Genomic DNA, 14,607 nt, shown 5'->3' on the forward strand with positions numbered 1-14,607 from the left:
CCAAACTGAAATTTCTTTGAGTTTCTTTTCAATTCAGCGTGTGATTCATCTAATTTCAATTTGAGTTTAATCCGTTGAATTTCTTTCTTTCTCCATCTAATTTCTCAAGTCAAATTCATCCTCTCTTTCTATCTTTCTTCTCTTCCTACAAACTTATACGATAGAGCTTGATGAGAGTGCGCCGCCTCACACTCTCTGTAACTGTGAGAAGGTGACTCCGATCAACGAGATTGTAGGAAGAAGGTTAATCACTGAGGCTTCTATCAATCGACGTTGCTGGAAGGTGCGATGGAAGGTGTAAATGCAGAAGCATTCATGAATTTTCTGAATCAGCTCACAACATTTCAAGCGAGCATTAGCAAGAAGAGTACCAAACCGAATCAGGATCCAGAGAGCATCTATTATCTTCATCCCTCTGAGAGCACTGGTATTCCTCTTACTACTGTTATTCTCGATGGTAAAAACTATGGTGATTGGAGTAGATCTGTGCTGTGGGGACTGAAAGGGAAGAACAAGATGAAATTTATTGATGGTAGTTTGCCTAAGCCTAATAAGGATGATGAAACCTTTGAGGCATGGGATAGGTGTAACACTTACGTCGTAGCTTGGATAAACCTTTCCCTTAGTCCAGACATAGCTAGAAGTGTTGTTTGGAACAATGTGGCCAGCAATCTGTGGAGTGAATTAAAGCACCGATACTATCAAGGAGACAGATTTAGGGTGGCAGAGTTGCAAGAAGAGTTGTTTGCCATCAAGCAAGGAGACCTAGATGTAACTAAGTATTTCACAAAGTTGAAATCCATTTGGGAAGATCTTGACAGTTTTAGAGCTATACCCGATTACATGCTTGCCATCTAGCTAAACAGAAAAGACATCCTTTTCCTGTAAGTAGTTCTGACCCAACTCAATTGTTTGAGCTTGTACACATAGACATTTGGGGGCCACTTAGAGTGCCATCCACCAGTGGACATCGTTACTTTCTAACCATTGTAGAAAATAAATCAAGATATACTTGGGTGTACTTGATGAAATTGAAGTCTGAAGTATGCAATCTAGTTCAACATTTCATCACTTTCATACAAACTCAATTCAACAAATCTATCAAAATCATTCGGACTGACAATGGTCCAGAATTTCTCATGGAATCTTTTTTTGCTAAAACTGGAATTTTGCATCAAACTTCCTGTGTTGAGACTCCTCAACAAAATGGGATAGTAGAACGAAAATACCAACATATTCTTAACATCACCAGAGCTATACTATTTCAATCTCAAGTCCCACATTGTTTTTGGAATTTTGCTGTTAAGCATGCTGTTTTCTTAATGAATAGGATTTCTTCTACTTTTCTCAAGGACAAGTCTCCTTTTCAAATATTGCATCAATCTCTCCCTGATCTACTGACCCTAAAGGTCTTTGGTTGCTTGGCCTATGCCAGCACCATCAATGCTCACAGGTCCAAGCTGGATCCTCGAGCCAGGAAATGTGCTTTCCTTGGATTTAGGGAGGGGACAAAAGGATATGTTTTAATCGACTTAAAATCCAAAGAAATTTTTGTTTCTAGAAATGTGGAATTTTACGAAAACCATTTTCCTTTTGCACAAGATAAAAACAATCATGCATCAACATTAGAATTAAAAATAAATAAAACCATTGCACCACCTGCACTAAGACCTGAAACATTGGAATTGGACCATGGCCCTTCTTCCTACAAGCACACGAGTGACTCATCGAGAGTCACTAAAGGTGACTCAACAAATCAAAGGGAAAATACCCAAGAACTAGCCAGGGAAAACTCACAACTAAGATACTCTGAACATAATGTACAAAGGAAATCCACAAGGGAGAGAAAGCCACCAGCTTATCTAAAGGATTTTGTTTGTATGAGCACCACCATTGACAAAGCTAATCCAAATCAAACCATCAACGATAAAGTCAGGTATCCAATGTCAAACTTTGTGTCTTATGAATCTCTTTCTGCATTACATAAAGCATATTCACTTGCACTAACCAATGATATCGAGCCAAAGTGTTATGAGGAGGCGGTGTTACAACCCTGTTGGCAAGATGCGATCAATGCTGAGCTTAAGGCTCTTAAAATGAACAAAACGTGGAGGCTTACAACTCTGCCTCATGGGAAGAAAGCGATTGGAAGTAAGTGGGTCTTCAAGATAAAACACAACCCGGACGGTTCGATAGAAAGGCACAAGGCACGGTTAGTAGCAAAAGGGTATACACAGGTGGCCGGTATTGATTATCTAGACACATTTAGCCCAGTGGTAAAACTGAAAACACTAAGGATTGTGCTAGCCTTGGCTGCCATGAAAGGTTGGATGCTTAAACAAGTTGATGTAAATACTGCATTCTTGCATGGCGTACTCAAGGAGGAGGTTTACATGAGGCCACCACAAGGTTTGGAAATTGAAGATGGGAAGGTGTGTAAGCTGGAAAAATCACTGTATGGACTCAAGCAGGCTAGTCGTCAATGGAACCACATGCTACATTCTGTCTTGGTAGAAGCTGGATACACCAGGTCAGCATCAGACCATTGCTTGTTCACGAAAGGGACAGAATCTGGTTTTACAGCACTGCTGGTCTATGTGGATGACTTAGTGATAGCTGGAAATGATGAAAAGGAAATCGATCGAATTAAGAGGATCTTGGATGAGAAATTCAAGATCAAGGACATAGGAGATTTGAAGTTCTTTCTAGGGATGGAAGTTGCAAGATCAAAGAAAGGTATTGCTCTCTATCAAAGAAAGTATGTGATGGACTTGTTAAAAGACACAAGATTTGAAGGTTGCAAACCAATAAGAACACCATTGGATTATATCGTGAAGCTGTCCAGAGAAAGAGGAGAACCACTGAAGGATCATTCAGCTTATAGGAAGCTAGTTGGGAGGCTCTTGTACTTAGCTAACACCAGACCTGATATAAGTTACGCAGTTGGAAAGCTCAGTCAGTTTTTGGACTGCCCAACCACACAGCACATGCAGGCAGCACATCATGTGCTCAGGTACTTAAAAGGAGCCCCAGCAGCAGGGTTGTTTTTCACATCAGAACCAGATTTCAATCTGACTGGGTTCTCAGATTCGGACTGGGCAGCATGCCCAGACACTAGGAAATCAATTTCAGCCTATTGTTTCTACCTGGGAAACTCACTCATAACATGGAAGAGTAAAAAGCAATTGACAGTGGCTTCATCATCCTCCGAGGCAGAGTATCGAGCATTAGCGAGTGCGACTAGAGAGGCACAATGGATTAGTTACATCTTGAAGGATCTGCAGATCCCTCTTACCAAGGCTATCAACATCTTCTGTGATAGTCAGTCAGCAATATACATAGCATCTAACCCTGTGTTCCATGAGAGGACGAAACACATAGAGGTGGATTGTCATGTGGTGAGGAATAAAGTTCAAGAGGGACTCATTCATTTGCTACCCATCTCAACCCATGAGCAAGTGGCTGATTTGCTCACCAAAGCACTTGCACCAACCGTGTTTAGTAGGCTCCGAGATAAACTAGGCATGCTGAACATATACGCTCCTAACTTAAGGGAGGGTGTCACTTAACCTCTAAGTTTGATAATAAATAGTTAGAGTAATTTAAGTTAGGAGCTGATATGTGCCTGATCAGTTAGTCATGTTGATAATTATATTAGATGACACCTCAGCAAATTGGTTACTAGTTTGTTAGAAGGGTTCTGATCTAGTACAGCTAAGGTATAGTGTAGGTGCTGTATATATATGTATTTGCAACTCACCTGTAAAGTGTGATTCACCATTTTATGCTATTAGGTATTTTGCAATTGTGCCTTTCTCTCTGGTTTTCTCTCACTGAAAGTGCAGCTACTCACACTTGCAACACCTTCAACATGTTTTTGTCCACTCTTCATCACTTGATCAAGGTATAAAGGTCTTGCATATATAGTCCTAAGGCATTCAAGAACCGTTGGACACCCTTTTTCACACACTGTCACCTTTTATCATAACTTGTAAGAAGGTACAAAGGAAAAATTCTTTTTTCTTGTGCCACTATCTTTTATCCTTTTGGTAGTATTTTGTAGTTAAACGTCAAAAGATGCCTTCAAACGGTTTAACTTGTTGAGTATATTTGAATTAAACCGTTGCAGTCATAATGCGTGTTTTGCTATGATACTTTTTGAGGTTGAAATTTTTCATTCCCTTAAATTTTTTTCGCACGTGAGAAAATGACATAATTTTGGAGGTATACTATTACTTGGGGGCAGAAGTTCTAACATGAATTGTTTACTTAGATATAGTTTCTGAAATTATATAACACTTTCTCAGATTTGGCATTCACTTAGTTTATATATATAATATATTACGGGTTAAGTACGATTTTGGTTCCTAACGTAGAGACTGAAAATTTATTTCATCCCCGACCTTTTTTCCACTACAAAATGGTCCTAAAGATTTCAGTTTGTTTAAAAATAGTCATTCGAACGAAAATACCCTTCCCCCATCTTCCCTAACATGCAGAAACAGAAGCAGAATGCAGAAGCAGCATGCAGAAGCAGAAAACAGGAGCAGTGAAACAGCAACTACAATGAAACAACAACAACTAGAAGAACAACACCACCAACAACAATGGATAATGAAATCAAAGCAACAACAAAAGCAAACTAGAAGCAGAAACAAAAATAGAAAAATTAAAGAAAAAAGGGCTAAAGGTGGTGGGGCAGGAGGGGCTGTGGCAGTGAACTGCGAATCGCGAGAGGAGGAGAGATGCAGTGGTGGTGGCGGATCGCGTGGAAAGGACTACAGCAGTGGTGGCGATGCCGCGAATTTCCTTTCTTTCTTTTTTCTTTTATTTTATAATTTTTTTAATTAGGAGTAATTTGGTAATAAAAATAAAAAATTTGGTAAAAAGGAAGATTTTCAAACAAACTGAAATTTTTGAGACCATTTTGTAGCAAAAAAAAAAGGGCAGAGACAAAATAAATTTTCGATCTCTACGTTAGGGATTAAAATTGTACTTAACACATATTGCTTTAGAAAAAAAAATCTTATTGCATTGAACACTTGAGAAAATGTTAAATAGTAAATAATGAAATTATTAAATTATATTTGAGTGTGTATAATCATCAAAACTCAATTAGAGATATGTGAAAGTGAAACTAACAATCTCACCTTTTTATATGATGACAACACAAATATAAGTTTAAGAATTTGATTGATTCTGAGAAATATAAAGTGATCTAAAGGACAAATGCTTAGATATTTTTCAAGATATAGACATACCGAAAATCATACTAATCTATAGTAACCCAAGATTATGTTGTTAAAAAACAAGATAAATCCAGAAAATCGCATCAAAGAATAGTAGACAGAAGATTTTTAGGAATGGTTTAATTAATTTGTTGATTTCTATAGATTTACTAAATTTTTAATTAAGTCCCTATATTTTTTTAATTAAATTTTTATATTGTTTTTAAAAAGTATCTGTAATTAAAAACCTAATTAAATATTTGATCACATATTTTTTGAGAGAAATATTCTATTAATTTTAATATTTTTGACATGAAAAAAATCTAATTACAAGATTAAAAGAAATATAGAGACTCAATTAAAAAAATATAAAAATTTAATTAAAAAGTTGGTGAAACTACAAAGACTAATAAAATAATTAAACTTTTAGAAATTTGGAGTTCTAATATGTATCTTTGGAAATTCTTAAGAAAGATTAAAATTTTAGGTAGAAGTAAGATTGTAGAGAAAAAAAATCGGCTAAATCCTTTTTAATTCTATCAATATAACATACATTTAAAAGAACTTCATAAATTTTAGGGTGACATTTCTAACGTATTTATTTTAAAATGTCAATACTCATTGTGTTATTTTTTTTTTTTTTGCCAACCTGTGGCGCGCCGCGGTTGGCCTCGCAACCAATCCGGCAACGGCGGACCACGATGCCATCGAGTTCTGGTCGAACCCTGAGCGAACCGGCTGGCTAACAAAGCAGGGAGAGTACATCAAAACGTGGCGCCGTCGCTGGTTCGTCCTCAAGCAAGGGAAGCTTTTCTGGTTCAAGGACTCAACCGTCACGCGTGCATCAAAGCCACGCGGCGTCATTACCGTCGCGTCTTGCCTTACCGTTAAGGGCGCGGAGGATGCGCTCAACAAGCCTTGTGCATTCGAGCTATCCACGCGCTACGACACGATGTACTTCATCGCCGATTCGAAGAAGGAGAAGGAGGATTGGATCAACTCTATTGGTCGCTCCATTGTTCAACATTCTAGATCCGTCACTGAGGATGAGATCGTCGATTACGACAAGCGATGATTCCTCAAGCGCGTGAAATCTGTTTCGGTAAATCGACAAATCAAACCTCTCTTTTGCCCTTTTCTGTTTGTGTATATTAATCAATCGTGTTGAATTGTTATCTCACATTACCGTGATTAAAGAGAACGAACATGTAATGATACAGTTTCTTATATAAACCAAGATTGATGGTAATAAATTGGTGAGCAAGTATTATTCCTTAATCCTTGTAAATGGTAGAGAAGAAAACACAGACAACACGCAATAATTCACAAAAAAGAAGAAGGATAATCCAACTCAAAGCAGCTAAATGTTTCTCATAAACATGACACCTATTTATGGAAGGAGTTTGTGTTTAATTGCATGCAGCTCCATTATGACATCTTTAATGTTCATCGGTCGAGTGAGAAACTCTTGAGAACATGCAACTCCAATCCTGGCAAAGGACACTAAACACTCCTTGATACTTTACTTTTACGTGATCTTTCTTTCTCCTTCACTATACAAAGTTAGCAATCTTAAATCAACAATCTCAATGATTCCTTTTGGAATTATCTTTTTACAAAATTTGTGTAGGCTTAGATTTTCACCAAACATGTAATTTGTTGTTTTTTTTTTCTGTTAGTATTTTCAAAAGAAGAATTTCATAGTTATAAATGTCTTCTTGTGGTGATACTGACCCACCTGTTCCATACTCTAAATGATTCCATCAAAATGATAAGGGAAGAAGAATAGATATAGCGCAACAACATGATGATTATAGAACAGTTATTTTCAGTTCAATAAATATTTTAAGGAATTGATTGCCATAATAAAGTAGACATCATAATTAAATTAATGCAATTATGCATGATAGTATCATGAATCTAACAAATAATAATACATGAATTAATTTGAAGAAATAGTAGACAAATATTACCAAAAATGATCAAGAGCACTTTTACTTGGTGGAACATATCCGATGGTTCCTTTAATTATAGAGGAACTACCATGATTACTAGTAGAATAGTTTTTGTCCCCTTGAACAACTGAACAAGTCTAGTTAGACCAAAGTCTCCCAAGTGGAAAACAATATCATCATCAAGAAGCACATTGCCAGGCTTAATATCACAATGAATTACGGCTTCTCCTGAATCATTATGAATATAATCCAACACAAAAGTTACATCAAGAGCAATATTTACCCTTTGCATAAGGTTCAGACTCATATTTGTGAACTCGCTATCTTCAATAGTGTTGTGCAACAAAGTTTCTAGGCTCCCATTAGACATGAACTCAAACACTATGGCCTTGAAATCATTCCTTTGTAATCAACACTTGAACAAGAAGTCAGTAGGCTGAGAAGGTTTCTGTGTTTAATTTTTCCTAGAGCTTTACATTTGGCCATGAAACTCTTCGATGCCCCTCGTGTTTGAAGATTCAACACATTCACAGCAACATGTCTCTCAAAATGGACAAGAGTTTCTCCATACACAGAGCCAGAGCTTCCCAAGCCAACTAAATTGCATGAAAAAAATCCATTTCTTGCTTGATGTAGCTCTTCATAGGAAACCTTCAAATATCTATGTTCTACTGATGGTGAAAAAGATAACTTTTTGGACTTCTTCCTGAGGCATAATAGATACTAACAAAAATTATGAAAGAGATCAAAAGCCTGCCAATCACACTGATGAGAGTAATTTTCTTTTCATGAGAGCTCTAATGTTTGTTTAAGAAAAACTCAGGACATGGAGAGAGATTCAGTTGAGGTATCCCACCATACAAATCATTATTTTCAATGAGTGATATTACAGTGATGTTACTAAAGACTCCTTCCAGTGGAATTTGACAATATAGATGATTATAAGACATGCTCAAATTACTCAAAAAAGTCAGGTTTTCGAGTTCATGGAGATTGTGCTTGAGAAATTATTAGAAAGGTCTAACCTTTCAAGAGATCTTAAAAATCCCAGGAATGGGGGTAGACTCCCATGGAAGAAATTTTTGTCTAATCGAAGCTCTGTTAGTGTTACACACCAAGTTCCACGGGAATGACACCACAAAACTTGTTTGCATACATATATAATTTGGAGAGATGCATCAAATTACCTAACTCTAGAGGGATCGAACCAGTAAAGGAGTTGGTGGATAAGTCAATATTTACTAAACCTTCTTGATAGCCAAAAGTTTGAGTAGGTATGTTTCCACTTAAATTGTTTACCGAAATGTTGAATGTGTGCATCTTTTTACAATATATCAAGGTAAATGGAATACTTCCTTTAAATGCTTTAAAGTCCATGTGAACTTCTGACAATATAGTAAGATTGCCTATGCCAGTAGGAATATTACCTGAAAGAATGTTTCGTTGAGTGGAAAACTCTTGAAAACATGCAACTCCAATCCTGGAAAGGACACTAAACACTCCTTGATACTTTGCTTTTGTGTGATCTTTCTTTCTCCTTCACCATACGGAGTTAGCAATCTTGAGTCAACAATCTTAGTGATTCCTTCTGAAATTGCTTTTTTACAAAACTTGTGTAGACTTAGATCTTCACCAAACATGTCATTTGTTGGTTTCTTTCCTGTTAGTATTTTCAAAAGAAAAATTTCATAGCTATAAATGTCTCCTTGTGGTGATACTGACCCACCTCCTCCATACTTTAAATGATTCCAACAAAATGATAAGTGAAGAAGAATAGACATACCGCAACAACATGATGATTATAGACTAGTTATTTTCAATTTAATAAATATTTTAAGGAGTTGATTGCCATAACAAGGTAGATATCATAAGTAAATTAATGCAATTATGCATGATAATATCGTGAATCTAACAAATAATAATACATGAATTAATTTGAAGAAATAGTAGACAAATATTACCAAAAGTGATCAAGAGCACTTTTACCTGGTGGCTGGTGGAACATATCGGATGGCTCCCATAATTATAGAGGAACTACCATGATTACTGGTAGAATAGCTTCTGTCCCCTTGAAATAAGTCTAGCTAGACCAAAGTCTCCCAAGCGGGCAACAATATCATCATCAAGAAGCATATTGCTAGGCTTAATATCACAATGAATTACAACTCCTGAATCATTGTGAATATAATCCAATGCAAAAGCTATATCAAGAGCAATATTTACCCTTTGCATAAGGTTCAGACTCAGATTTGTGGACTCGCTATCTTCAATAGTGTTGTACAACAAAGTTTTTAGGCTCCTATTAGACATGAACTCAAACACTATGGCCTTAAAATCATTCTCTTTGTAGTTAACACTTGAACAAGAAGCCAATAGGCTAAGAAGGTTTCTGTGTTTAATTATTCCTAGAGCTTTACATTCGGCCATGAAACTCTTCGATGCCCCACCTGTTTGAAGATTCAACACTTTCACAGCAACAGGTCTCTCAAAATAGACAAGGGTTTCTCTATACACAGAGCCAGAGCTTCCCGTGTCAACTAAATTGGATGAAGAAAATCCATTTGTTGCTTGATGTAGCTCTCCATAGGAAACCTTTAAGTATCTATGTTTTAGTGATGGTGAAAAAGATAACTTCTTGGACTTCTTCCTGAGGCAATAGATACTAATAAAATTATGAAAGAGATCAAAAGCCTGCCAATCACACCGATGAGAGTAATTTTCTTTTCATGAGAGCTCTAATGTTTGTTTAAGAAAAACTCAGGACATGGAGAGAGATTCAGTTGAGGTATCCCACCATACAAATCATTATTTCCAATGAGTGATATTATAGTGATGTTACTAAAGACTCCTTCCAGTGAGACTTGACCATAGAGATGGTTATAAGATAAGTTCAAATTACTCAAAAAAGTCAGGTTTTCAAGTTCATGGAGATTGTGCTTGAGAAGTTATTATTAGAAAGGTCTAACCTTTCAAGGGATCTTAAAGATCCCAGGAATGGGGTAGACTCCCATAGAAGAAATTTCTGTCTAGTCGAAGCTCTGATAGTGTTACACACCAAGTTCCATGGGATGACACCACAAAACTTGTTTGCATACATATATAATTTTGAGATATGCATCAAATTACCTAACTCTAGAGGGATTGAATCAATAAAGGAGTTGGTGGATAAGTCAAAATTTACTAAACCTTCTTGATAGCCAAAGATTTGAGTAGGTATATTTTCACTTAAATTATTTTTAAAAATGCTAAATATATGCATCTTTTTACAGTATATCAACGTAAATAGAATACTTCCTTTAAAGTTCAAATGCATTAAAGTCTATATAAACTTCTGCCAATATAGTAAGATTGCCTATACCAGTAGAAATGTTACTTGAAAGATTGTTCTTACTCAAAAATATTATTACTAGATTTTTAAGCTTTCCAATTGAATTTGAAAATGGTCCCTCAAGGACATTCTCATCCATAAAAAGTGAACCTAAGCCAAATAGATTTTCAATTTTTCCAGATATTCTTCCAGATCTTTGATTCAATCCCATGTCAAGCAAAATCTTAATAAGATTGGTTGATAAGTTGCCTATGAGAATTATCAATGCACCACCTAAATAATTTTTATAAAAGTCCAGCTTTTGCAATTGAGTATAATTAGTCAACGAAAGAAAAGAAATCCAAATCGTGAGCTCTTCCAGTCCCAAATCTATTAGGACCCACTTTAAATTCCCGCAGTTTGTGTAAACTTCCTAAAGTGGAGAAATTAGTCCATAAAAATCATTTTCTTCTATATCAAATTTTTGCAATTCAGAAAGATTAGATATTGAAGATGGAAAAATATCAGTGAATAAGTTTCCTCTATACGCAAAATTTTGAAGATTGGGAAAAACCTGAGCTATGTTTGAGAGAAGATTACCCGCTAATTGGTTGCCCGCTAATGAGAGAGTTTGAATATTTGAAAGGTTGTAACGTGAAGGAGGAAGTAATCCAAAAAAATTATTTAGTCCCAGGGCGAAAAATTTTAAATTCGTCAACCTTCCTAAAGCTGGAGTTATGCTTCCTTCCAAATGATTTTGTGAAAGTGACAACTTGTGAAGTGATGAAAAATTTTTCAAAGAAGGCCGGATATTGCCGACAAAATCATTGGCTACAAGTCCCAATTGAGTGAGTTGTTCCATAGAACTAAGCCATGAAGGAAATTTGACAGTTAAATTATTGTATAGCAATATAATCACCTGAAGGCTTGAACAATTTATCATCTCTACGGGAATATGATTACCAAGATTATTGTCTCTCTAAGTCAAGAATCTTCAGCCTCTTTAAACTACCTACTTGTCTTGGAATTTCACCATGCAAGTAGATGTCAGTACTCCTTGAAAAACGTTAAATTTCCTAAGGATGGCGCAAGAGTACCACCCAGTATTAATTTTGCAGTTGTAGGAATGAGACTCTCATGTGGCAGCAACTTGCATGTAACGCGCTGCCATTCACAAAAATGGAGAGACTCATTCCATCATGGCAGAGCATGAGGATCATCATTGGTAAGCTTGTCCTTCAAAGCAAGCAATGCTATCTTATCGGTCTCTGAACTCAAGGATTTGGCCGTTGTAGGTGACCCATGTAAATTAAGATTTGTGAAGCAATAAATAAGAAGAGAAATCTGATCATGAAAATTGTTATTTTACAGTGCAGAATGCGACAATAAAAGCATGGAAAATCAGTAGACAAAAAGAAGTACTTAATAATAGGAATCATACGTCTAGATTCTATCAAGCTTCAGCCTTGTAACTGGTTGATACAAATGATTAAGAATTTATTCTTCATTTCTATTTTAATATACAACTAATGTTTCATAAAGTCATCATCTTCTCGCGATCGGCTTTTTCTTTATCTACACTTACTAAGATTTTACTTCAATTCATAAACATATATTACCCATCTCCCTCGTAAGTCGTAACTTTCAATAAAATTATTATTGACTTTAGATATAGATTTCATTTTTGCACGTTCTTTTAACTAAGATTTTGAATTTTTTTATATAATTTTTTGGGTGACTTTCTGATATATAGAAGAATAACTGAGCAGAAAGCATAAATTTTTAGATTGTAATTAAGTTTTAAAAAAAATACTAATTTGACAATTATATAAAAATAAATTAAATCTAATTAGAAAATTAACTATTTATCACAGACACTCGCAACTTTTGTAAAATTTTATTTTAATTTACATTAATATTCAAATTAACATCTAAAAATAAATGTGAACCGAAAACATGTTATCTATAAACGCTGTTTGAAATTTGAAAAGTGAAGTACCAACCCGACTCCTGTTCATTTTCAAGAATGACAATGCGACCCCTTAAAATAAAATCGATCCAGTTTGGTCTCTATCTCCGATTTCCGTCACACAAGGCGGTTCCCATGCGTTTTTCTCCGGCGAGACTTGACGGAAAACGCTGAACTGGCTCGTTCGGTGCGTGACCTGTCATATGAAGTGGATGATGTATTCAGTCAGTGTTGAGATGGAGAAGTTGAAATGGACAGGGGCTAATTTGTCCTACCCAGTCACCATATAAACGACGTCGTTTGAGTGGGAAGCAACGTTTCAGTTACTTTTGAAAAGGTGGGTTTCCATGAAACCCCTTCCTCCAGCCTTCACATTTAGAAGAAAACCCTAACAGAGCCATAAGCACATAGTTGTAAGAATCGGACCGGTGATCAAACCGGTCAGGTTACTGGTTTATTGGTTTATTGGTTCAACCGATAAACTGCTGCTTGAACCGGTAAAACCGGTTTCACATGAATAAAAAATATAAAATATTAAAAATAGTCATAAACTTAATAAATTCAAAATACATATCGTTAGTTCTTCACCAACATTTTAAAAACAACCAAGTTTCAAAGTCTAAATATAACTAATACAAAGATAAACATGAAAGTAGTTAGTACTAGTACATTAGTATCTTAATTAAACACAATATGGATAACAATTCATAAACTAAATCCAAGGAGTGATTTCGAAGTCGGCAAGTTGCTCTTCATCTGACAAATGTGGAGCTACATCCTGATTGGTTTCATTTTGATTTGCATTTTCCACAGAATTATTAGCTCCATCATCCTTCCGATCATCTTCCAAATCCAATTGATCTAGCATTATAGATAATGTTTCACAAATCAAGATAAAAAATAATATAAAACATGTCATAAGGCATACGAAAATCATAGTTGATCAAAATTCATAAATAAATAAAAGCATACCTAAATCATCTAAAGGTGATTGAAAATTCATAAATAAATAAAAGCATACTTGAGTTTTTCTTTTCTTGCTTCGAAGCTCTTCAATACTTTCATGGAATTGGTGTCTCACTGCAGCTGGCACCTTTCGACAAGACTCAACATCTCCTCCTTTTCCAGCCAAATGAAGCTTAAACCGATGAATTCCTCCACCCCTAATAAGCTTCTCACAATATATGCATAGCAGAATTGTTTTTTCAGACTCCACAACTTGTTTACAATGACCCATGCAAGATCATTTTTTGCTCTATTATTGTTTTTTTGGGTTCCGATTGATGCATCAGCAGTTGATCCTTGTTCTTGCGAAGATGGTGTTTCTGATGGTGTATTCGCAGCAGACATTCTAAAAGAATATGGAGTAGCAAAACCGCAAAATTATAAAACAATAACAATCCTAAATTCCCTAGTTCCTAATCCCTATTCAGCAAGACAGCAACCTTAAAACTTAAATGCTTAAATAGTTAAATTCCATATTCAGCAAGACAAACATATTCATATTTCATAGATTCAAATCAAGCATATAATTCAACAGTTTCATATTTCCAGTACAAATCAACAACACAACAAATTTACAACTTACAAGTCAGCAAGGATATTCAGCTTAACAATTTCAATAAGCATATTCAACAGTTTCATATTTCAAGCTTTCAACAAGGATATTCATCTTAACAATTTCAACAAGCATATTCATATTCATAACAGCAAGTCAGCAAGAAGTGCAGAAAAAAAGTAAGTTTACAACTTACAAGTGCAATGCAGAACAGAGCGGGTGTAATGCATTTTTCACAAAACAATGAACAATCACTAAACTTCAAGTGCAGAACCGAGCAGAAGCAGATTACAGAACTGGAGCTTACCTTACCTGTTTGACAGAGTCACAGAGCAGAAGGGCGAGGCAACGACGAGTTCGACCGGAAAAGCAACGGCGACTGGCCGAGGGCGACGGCGCTGGAACGGCGAGTTCGATTGGGCGGCAACGGCGAGTTCGCGGGTGGCGGGTCTGTATCTGTCCTGTTCCTACTCCCTTGGTTGAGTTGGTTCCTTCAGAGTTCAGACCGGTGGTGAGACGAAGAGGATGACGGCGGGCGGCTGGGGGCTGGGGGCTGGGTGAGTGAGGTGAGGCGGACTGGCGGAGGGCTG

At 36.2% G+C, this 14,607-nt stretch overlaps 3 protein-coding genes and 1 pseudogene across 3 annotated transcripts; 2 read left to right on the top strand and 2 right to left on the bottom strand.

Moving 5' to 3' along the window:
- Positions 289-858, top strand: LOC107620134. Its single transcript, XM_016322346.1, has one exon. It carries the CDS (start codon positions 289-291, stop codon positions 856-858), a length of 570 nt encoding a protein of 189 aa, XP_016177832.1.
- Positions 5,869-6,787, top strand: LOC107620135 (pleckstrin homology domain-containing protein 1-like; the record flags this gene model as incomplete). The annotated part of the gene is made up of 1 exon (XM_016322349.2): positions 5,869-6,787. A coding segment is annotated over one exon (435 nt), but the record flags the coding sequence as incomplete, so codon positions are not given.
- Positions 7,119-9,204, bottom strand: LOC110268351 (annotated as a pseudogene).
- Positions 9,215-14,103, bottom strand: LOC107620136 (probable LRR receptor-like serine/threonine-protein kinase At3g47570). The gene is made up of 5 exons (XM_021114446.1): positions 14,048-14,103; positions 13,687-13,810; positions 13,519-13,630; positions 13,221-13,320; positions 9,215-9,830 (listed from the first exon to the last, which is right to left on the bottom strand). Exons 1-5 carry the CDS (start codon positions 14,101-14,103, stop codon positions 9,227-9,229), a joined length of 996 nt encoding a protein of 331 aa, XP_020970105.1. The 3' UTR covers positions 9,215-9,226.

This window comes from Arachis ipaensis, chromosome B10 (genome assembly GCF_000816755.2).
Source record: "Arachis ipaensis cultivar K30076 chromosome B10, Araip1.1, whole genome shotgun sequence".
NCBI classification, from domain to species: Eukaryota; Viridiplantae; Streptophyta; class Magnoliopsida; order Fabales; family Fabaceae; genus Arachis; species Arachis ipaensis.